Here is a 9,272-nt window from a genome sequence, read left to right on the forward strand (position 1 = left end):
ATATATATATATATATATATATATATATATATATATAATGTATGATAGAAATATTTGTTGTAATAAATATGAAAATATAATTTATAATTGATCATATTACATTATATTGATGTGTAGATAGATAGATAGATGGATAGATACTTTTTTAATCCTGAAGGAAATTTAGCAACCAGTAGCAATTGCACAGTACAGCACAGTAATACAATACAAATATTACAATAAATAGAATAAATGTACAAAATAAATGCATTGAAACCAACCACAGATAAAAGGCAGTGCAGTTGTAAAGAATAAGGAATGAATAAGAATGGGCATCAGCAGACAGATGACAATACTGAATAATTATGGGCATATGTTGGTATTTAATAATAGTAGTACACTTCATTTGGCAAGACCTGTGTTAATTCAACACATTGTATTCATGTGCAAACATTAAATTATGTAAATTCAAAGCACAATTTAATAACAATTTAAATACTTTAATACACAATATCTACAATCTGAAGAAAATAGAAATGTTCAGTATCAATCATTGTTCAGTGAAATTTCAAAACATCTACAAATGAGTGATGAATATTATGTAAGCCAATTTATATATTTTTATAAGACAGATGATACATGTTTGTGTGAGGACCTAGCCATAACCTGTTTTTGAAACTCAAAAAAGACTTGCATGTTTTTTAAATGTCAAAAGTAATTCAGACCACTGGGACTGGCGACCTGCTGATTTCCAATAAAACAGTTCACTCCGTGAGCTAAAAGTTAAACCTTCACAACATCAAGCAAGTATAGCAACTACACTGTAAAAATTGAATCAAATCAGAGTTTGTCACATACAGGACCGCAGCAGTGAAATGCATTGATCATAAAGAAAAAAACAAGATCAAAAGACAAGATGAAAGATTCTAAAATATGAAAATCAATATTCCAGGATACACAGGAATAAAAATATACCAACATATGTAGAAATGCAATGGAAAATGTTTGCAATGGAGGCGAAGGATGCAATTCTTTTCTGCAGTATAAAACAGTTTTGGGATACAAGCTCAAGCCTAATGTGACCATGACCCTGTCAGTGGATAAACGGTTTGCTCCTCTGGCAATATCATTAATCTGTCTCTCAATAGGTCACAGAGATGTAGCAGTCTTGACCTTAAAGTGTGCTAAAGTGCTTCCAGATGGTGTGCTGTCACATTCAAAAGTAGTATATGTAGTGGTGAGGAAGGTACTATAGTTTTGGGAAAAGCAGAGACCAAGGGAGCAGCTACAAGGAAAAATAGAGAAAATTGATCGATACAAGAAGCGATAACTGTATTGTGCATTTTGCTTGGGACTGAGTTTCGGAAAACATATAGAAACCAGGGCTCTTCTGCAAATCAGATGTAAAGAGGTCAATAGCAGATAACGCTGCTGTTTGCTGATGGGTGCGGGGGAAAGTTCAAGGTTTGCAGTGTGACAAGAACTATAGACATATTTGTGTCTTTTCGAACTGCTCAGGTTCGGCTAAGGGAGATTTACTGAGGAAAATGACGACATTTTTGGCTGTTTTACTCATATGCTTGTTTTTGCAGAATGGCACTCCCACACCTGCTCCAACAGGGTGTTTGGACCCAGCTATTGTGAAAGCAGCGGAGGAGACATTAGACCACATCAACGAACAAAGAGTAGAGGGGTACATCTTCTCGCTGAACAGAGTGTATGATGTCAAGCAAGAGGCAAAGGTGAGTAAGCCCTGATGGCAGTGTATGCAGGCTATCTTATGAACATAATGACGCTTTTGCTAATGTAGCAGGTTTTAGCATAAGGACTAACAAGCGTTCAAGATCTTCACTGCAAACATGGGAAGACGTTACATGGTTCTTCATGGATCTAACTCACTTGGTTGCTTGCTTTGCCCAAAGGAGGGAGGTGTAGACATTCTACATCTGATAATAGATGTGCTGGAGACAAAGTGTCACGTGATCAGCAGAAGGAAATGGAAGTCATGTGAAGTAAAGACAATTGCAGATGTGCCAGTAAGCCCATGTGTTTTTTGCATGCAATTAATATTAGAATAGTTCATGCCATATAGATGGCAATGACTTTAAAAAGGAACAATGGCTGAAAATCAATATACTGACAGTCTTAATTTCTCCAAATCTTTTAGGTTTTTGGAAAGTGTGAGGCATCGGTCACCCTTCAGACCAGTCTTACTTTGCGTAACTTTAATTGCACAATCCAGCAGGGTAAGGGTTTGCCAATGCTACTGTAAATAGGATTCAACTAAATGATGACTTCTAATGTCTGATTGAGTCTTTTTTGAGAAACTGCACTCTTTTCCAGTTCCCGCTGTCGCCATTGTTGAAACATGTCCAGACTGTCCAACAGCAGAGAGGCTGGATGAACCCATCATAGTAGAAACAGCGAATCTTTCCCTCCAAAAATTTAACAAAGAGACAACTATGCCCAATCATTTTGCTCTCGTCAACATAACATCTGCGAGTATGCAGGTATGTTTCAGGAATGCACAGTCTAAGCAGTCAATATCATGCTTTAGTCAAGCTTAAATTGCTTAAAATGACCAGGCTTTTCACTCGGATTCCTCCTCCTGCTTAGTTTGTTTACTGCTATATCTCACCTGCAGGTTAGGACACCTTTTATCACATGATGTCTGTTGGCTAATGACCATAGAGAGCAGTGGTATTACCAGGATTCAGACTCTTGATCTCTCGTCTCTTGATGGTCAGCTAGTTATAGTGGTGCCACCCCAGAGCCAATTATTTGATATACTCTGCTCTATCTTTTCTTACTATCCTGGAACTACATGAATACAGCTCCACACCTGTCTAACTAGCTGATCATCAAGCGAATACAAATGCTGGCAATGCCACAGCCCTCCATGCTTGAGACTTTAAGAGCAGAAAGCATTTACCTCCCCAGGGTTCATTATGTGACAGAAAGTGTTCTAGCCTCCACACTTCAGGCCAGGAGGACACACTAAATATACAATACAGCAGGGCTGCTCAATCCTGGTCCTGGAGATCTACCACCCTAAAGAGTCCAGATCCAACACAGCTGACTCTAATGTTCAGTTGCTCCTGAAGGCCTTCATTATCTGGATCAGGTGTGTTAGATTCGGGGTGGAGCTCAACTCTGCAGGGTGGTAGATCTCCAGGACCAGGATTGAGCAGCCCTGCAATACAGACTTTAAGACGTTTTCACTCAGATAGGATTAGGCTCAGTTCATTTGCCATATATTTTTCTATTTTTTGACAGTGGGTTGTTGGTCCAGCTTACTTTGTGGAGTTTACCATCCAGGAGACAGATTGTGCCAAAGCCTCTACCGACGTTGATTTTACTCAGTGTTGTCCAAAGAATGGTTCATCTGTGAGTAGGATTGGCTGATAAATTTGCTATTTTGCTAAATAAATTTGCTGTTATATTTTTAAAAAAAGGTTACTAAAAAAGAGAATATTTTTGTCTTAATCCTGCACATCTCTCTTTAAGAGGAAAGGCTTTTGTACTGGCTCACACATTACCACTGATGATGGCCCTGAGATTAAAATTCCCATAGAGGTCAACTGCTCCATCTATAAACAAACAGTAGGTAGACTTCAATAGACTTCAATGATCAAAAACCCCAATGTTGCTTGATAGGGAGAGTACTCATGGAGTAATCTGATGTTGTCTGTGTGCTGTAGCCTGACAATGAGAAAGAGAAGTCAGATGATGCAATCAGCCATGGAAGAACCGCAAAAACTCCCAACCCGACTATCCAAGCTCCCACTGGATCAGTGCTGTTTCTGCCACCTCCACCCGTCCCAATACCTCCCAGAGCCCTGGCTACTGCCAGCAACTGCCCAGGAGAGAGGAGACACACCCTTGGACTGAGAGCAGTGAAGCTGTGAGCATATTGTCAAACTGTCTAGATGTAAAAGAGCTCTGTAATTGCTATCGTATGGCACATTTAAAATGCATTTGCTTTAATGAAAAGAAAAAGGTTGTACAGTTGTGGGTGGCTGTTCACACACACTTATCCCAAACATGAATGTCAGGCAAGATTTTAGCGTTCAATCATTTCTTTAGATTGCTCTTTTTCTAAGGTAGAATGAGTACACAATACACATCTTAAATAGAACAAAAAGTTCTAAAAAAAAAAAAAGTTCTAAAATCAAAAAAGAGTTCTAAAATTAATTAAAATGAATTATATATACAACAAATAGTAGACCTACTTTATTTATTATGAATACAGTACTGCTGAAAGTTCCAAAATGTCATTTAACTTGGCCAATGTCCTCTTATGTCCTGTGTGGGGTGATCCTGATTGACTACAGTTGATAGTTTGTTTGACAGCACTCTCCACACCCTGTCTCATCAGACTGGGGTTCGATTCCCGGTCTGGATGGCTATGCTGCGCTACACCAATAAGAGCCCTTGGCCAAGACTCTGAACACTACATTGGCCCCGTCTCTGTAATACGAGTAAGCTTGTAAGTTGCTCTGGATAAGCTAAATGCCATAAATGTCATCACACACCCAAGGAGCTCAGCACAGATCTGAGTAGGATGATTGAAGGTTCCTCAAATTGAAATATGGTAACTGCCTTGGCTAACCATCAGAACAACTCTCTTTTATTAGTTAGGTGCTGTGAAATTTACAAGTCTCCACTAGCTAGCAAACAGGATGGCTGAACAACCAGCATGAGAGATGGCTCGGGTGTTCGGAGACTGCCTTTTTTTGATCTTGTGCCTCTGTTAGGCATTTTCTTCTTACTGATTGTAAGAATTGTTTCTCCAGGAGTCTACAGAGAGGCTGGGGGATGGGGAACCATGATGAAAAGTGTAAGAAGCATGGAGACTGAGTAATCTTAGATATTACTTAATATTACAGAACTTTATACAAATACAGCTTCACCAAAGGTACATACATGGCAACTCCTCTCCCTATTACAGACAGTGAAGATTTTTTTTTTGGTAAAATTCCATTTAATGCCACTAAATCAATACATTCAACTGTAGTGGCATGAAGAGTGGTCAGAAATCCAACCAGAATTCGGTCAGAAACGTGGTTGGCAGATACAAAAGTTGCTAATGGACCAACTATATTAGGTGTGCTATATTTTTGACCATGTTCATGGTCCAATTTGTGTTCATTTTGCTATAAAAGATGTATGCTGTACCCTCATTCTGGCTCCCAAAAAATAATATTTTAATGAATTCACTGAAAACCATATATTGCCATGACATTTGTAACATTACGGATTAAAGAAAAAAATGAAAAGTCAAAGGTAGAGTCAAGTGAACAAAACAGAGCCAAAACCTGTGAAGATCAGAACAGCTCATAATGACGCTGTATATACACAGTGCCAGCTCTTCCCAATGATATAGACTAAACAAATGGGTTATAAACTGAAAAGATAATGACATTCAGGTAGCAGGCATTCGTCAATTCGTGCCCATGATGAGTGTGTGACCTTCCAACCATAGCTGTACTTATCTGGCAATAGATAGCAATCATGTTTCAGGTGCAGGCTTCTATGGCTCGGGTAGTGATCAGTAATATGTTTTATTTTAAAGTAAAATGTAATACTGATCACTACTCATAGTCCAAGGAGGATATGTAGGTATGGAAAACTGCTGTTTGCATACCCTGTCACCTTATACGTTATGAAGTGATAGGGTATGTAAGCAGCATTTAAGGGTAACTACCATTTACTTGCAACAGATTTGTGCAATTATGTATTGCTCTGCCAACCATGTCCTCCTGGGACTGTGAGTTGTACTGTCCTTGTCAAGCCCACACTGTACATGTATTCCACAGTTTTGTTTTGTAGCTATAACATAGTAGCCTATACATCAACAGTATATTCTGCTTCAAATCATATCACAGTGAAATACAATGTTGACAAGAAGAAAACACCAGCACAGCTTCCTTAAACATGGTGTTTAATTAAAAAAAAAAACTCACAGCTCACTGCCATTTCGCTGGCACTTTTTACAGAAATCAGATGTATTCTTCATAATTGAGGAATGCCTGATATTCAAATGCACATCAGTATCACATTGTATCACATCTCAGTCAGTAATCTTTATTGCTCTTCAAGGCACATTCCTCAAATTTGTTTAAATGGCTTGGGACACATACTCTTTATTTAGTCTACAATAAAGCATTTGGATGACTGTGTATGTGTATGTCACTTTGTCTACATCTGCTTGTTCAGTATGATGCACATGTTTTACCTGATTTGTTGTGTGGCTGTAAAATGAGTGGATACAATATATCAAATCCAAGCAACTCTCTGACAGCAACAAACACACAGGGGCGAGAATATGACATGTGTAACTCTACTGCCTCACGTTGTTCGATTCTGCAAAATGATGTAAACCAAATCATTTCTCAAGACAAAATACACCCCAGGTAAGGCCCGTAGAGGCCAGTTATGGCAATAGCAAGTATTGTGGACTACAACTGTAGGGCATTTGTGTGGGGGTGGGGGTAATAAATGAACAACACTTTCTCTTCCCTCAGCATTCACAGCTGAGCAAAAGCCCTAACCCCATATTGTCTCCATGGTGCTGAACTACCTGCTCACTGCTCTGGGCCCCTAGTTCCTATTGTAAAAGTGTGTTCACTGGATGGGTTGTAGTGTCTAAACCATTTCAAATGAAGTCAGTGTCATAAGCAGTGCCAGACAAAAATTTGTTATCATTATATAAATTAGATTTTAATCAGGAATAAAAACCTCAGTTGCCACCTTTTACCATGATTTCAAAACTCTGGCTCTGGATTAGGGTCATTTGACACTCACTTGTCCTACGAAAGCTAAAGGCCTGATAGCACAGAGTAGGCCACTTTAATAAAAATAAAATAAAAAACATCAAAGTAAAACATATTTGGTATAAAAACATCTTACAGCTTTCTACAGCTATTGTTCATCATTGTTTTTGGAACTACCAGGATGCCATCAGCTGCACAGCATTTGTCGCACATGTGTCAATGGCAGAGGTCCAAACTTTTTATTAGAGCCTTCATGTAGATCCATAATCAATGCTTTTTGTTATAAAAAACATAAAAAAGTGATGTGACATAACATTTGACATACATTATATGCTTTATATGCTTTTACAGTTTTTACACATAACCCTCCGTGTTAAAGGTAAGGTGTAGATCACAGATTTAAACTAGAAAGTGCACTTCATAAAGAAAATGTGTGTAATTGCAGCTTAGTGCTACTGTGATATAGATGTTGGTTGCCAAGGTGTCGCTAAGGTCTTACTAGGTGGTGAATGGATAGATAGATAGATAGATAGATAGATAGATAGGTAGATACAGTGGGGAAAAAAAGTATTTAGTCAGTCACCAATTGTGCAAGTTCTCCCACTTAAAAAGATGAGAGAGGCCTGTAATTGACATCATAGGTCGACCTCAACTATGAGAGACAAAATGAGAAAAAAAATTCAGAAAATCACATGGTCTGATTTTTTAAGAATTTATTTGCAAATAATGGTGGAAAATAAGTATTTGGTCAATAACAAAAGTTTAATCTCAATACTTTGTTATATACAGTGAGTCCAAGAAGTATTTGATCCCTTGCTGATTTTCTTTGTTTGCCCACTAATAAAGACACTATCCTTCTGCACTTTTAATGGTAGATATATTCTAACATGGAGAGACAGAATATCAAGACAAAAATCCAGAATATAATTTTAAAGAATATATTTTAATTAATTTGTATTTCAATGAGGAAAATAAGTATTTGATCCCTCTTGCCAAACACACTCAATACTTAGTGGCAAAGCCTTTGTTTGCAAGCACAGCGGTGAGACGTTTGTTGTAGTTAACCACAAGTTTAGCACACACACCAGGGGGAATTTTGGCCCACTCTTCTTTGCAGATCCTCTCTAAATCATGAAGGTTGGTGGGCTGTCGCTTGGCAACTCTGACCTTCAGCTCCCTCCATAGATTTTCGATCGGATTGAGGTCTGGCGACTGGCTGGGCCACTCCATGACCTTAATGTGATTTTTCTTGAGCCAATCCTTTGTTGCCTTTGCTGTATGTTTAGGGTCGTTATCATGTTGGAAGACCCAACCACGGCCCATTTTCAGATCCCTGGCAGAGGGGAGGAGGTTGTCCCTCAGGATTGTGCGGTACATGGCTCCATCCATCTTCCCAGTGATGCGGTGAAGTAGCCCTGTACCCTTGGCAGAGAAACACCCCCAAAACATTATGCTTCCACCTCCATGCTTGACGGTGGGCACAGTGTTCTTGGGGTCATAGGCAGCATTTTTCTTCCTCCACACATGGCGGGTGGAGTTGAGGCCAAAAAGTTCAATTTTGGTCTCGTCTGACCACAAAACCTTCTCCCAATAACTTGGTTCATCTTTCAAATGATCATTGGCATACTTGAGGCGCGCCTCCACATGTGCTCTCTTCAGCAGGGGTACCTTTCGGGCACTGCAGGATGTGAATCCATTGTTGCGCAAAGTGTTGCCAATTGTTTCCTTGCAAACTGTGGTCCCAGCTGCCTTCAGGTCATTTGCTAACTCCTGCCGAGTGGTTGCAGGACGATTTCTGACTGTTCTCAGCATCATTGCCACCCCACGAGGCGAAATCTTCTTTGGAGCACCGGGCCAAGGTCTGTTGATTGTCATGTTATACTCTTTAAACTTTCTGATAATTGCACCAATAGTTGTTACTTTCACATCCAACACCTTACTAATCTTTTTGTAGCCCATTCCAGCTTTGTGAAGGTCAACAATTCTGACTCTGAGGTCCTGTGACAGCTCTTTGGTTTTACCCATGTTGGAGACTTGAAATCTGTGTGATCTGTCTGATTCTGTGGACAGGTGTTTTTCACACAAGTGATTAGTGAGAACAGGTGGCTTCAGGTCAGGTAACAAGTTGATTGGGAGTGTCTAACTGGTCTGTAAAAGCCAGAACTGCTAATGAATACTAAGGGATCAAATACTTATTTCACTCCATGAAATACAAATCAATTAATATATATTCCTTAGATTTATTTTCTGGATTTTCTTTTTAATATTCTGTCTCTCCATGTAAGAATACATCTACCATTAAAAGTATAGAATGATCATGTCTTTATTAGTGGGCCAACGAAGAAAATCAGCAAGGGATCAAATACTTCTTGGACTCACTGTATCTTTTGTTGGCAATGACAGAGGTCAAACGTTTTCTGTAAGTCTTCACAAAGTTGGCACACACCGTTGCTGGTATGTTGGCCCATTCCTCCATGTAGATCTCCTCTAGAGCATTGATGTTTTGGGGCTGTCGGC

General features: G+C 39.2%; 1 protein-coding gene across 1 annotated transcript; it reads left to right on the top strand.

Annotated features, from left to right (window-relative positions):
• The first annotated feature begins 1,526 nt into the window (after window positions 1-1,526).
• LOC140538314 (fetuin-B) lies at window positions 1,527-3,887 on the top strand. The gene is made up of 7 exons (XM_072660798.1): window positions 1,527-1,721; window positions 1,902-2,015; window positions 2,147-2,225; window positions 2,293-2,489; window positions 3,256-3,366; window positions 3,487-3,582; window positions 3,681-3,887. Exons 1-7 carry the CDS (start codon window positions 1,527-1,529, stop codon window positions 3,885-3,887), a joined length of 999 nt encoding a protein of 332 aa, XP_072516899.1.
• Window positions 3,888-9,272: the final 5,385 nt, after the last annotated feature.

The sequence above is a fragment of the Salminus brasiliensis genome, chromosome 17 (genome assembly GCF_030463535.1).
Source record: "Salminus brasiliensis chromosome 17, fSalBra1.hap2, whole genome shotgun sequence".
Classification (NCBI taxonomy): domain Eukaryota; kingdom Metazoa; phylum Chordata; class Actinopteri; order Characiformes; family Bryconidae; genus Salminus; species Salminus brasiliensis.

Excerpts from the sequence above, each read along its gene's own strand:
- LOC140538314 (XM_072660798.1), top strand. The coding sequence starts at position 1,527 with ATGACGACATTTTTGGCTGTTTTACTCATATGCTTGTTTTTGCAGAAT. Across the intron at positions 1,722-1,901 it reads ATGTCAAGCAAGAGGCAAAG|GAGGGAGGTGTAGACATTCT; the intron begins GTGAGTAAGCCC and ends CTTTGCCCAAAG. Across the intron at positions 3,367-3,486 it reads GTCCAAAGAATGGTTCATCT|AGGAAAGGCTTTTGTACTGG; the intron begins GTGAGTAGGATT and ends TCTCTCTTTAAG.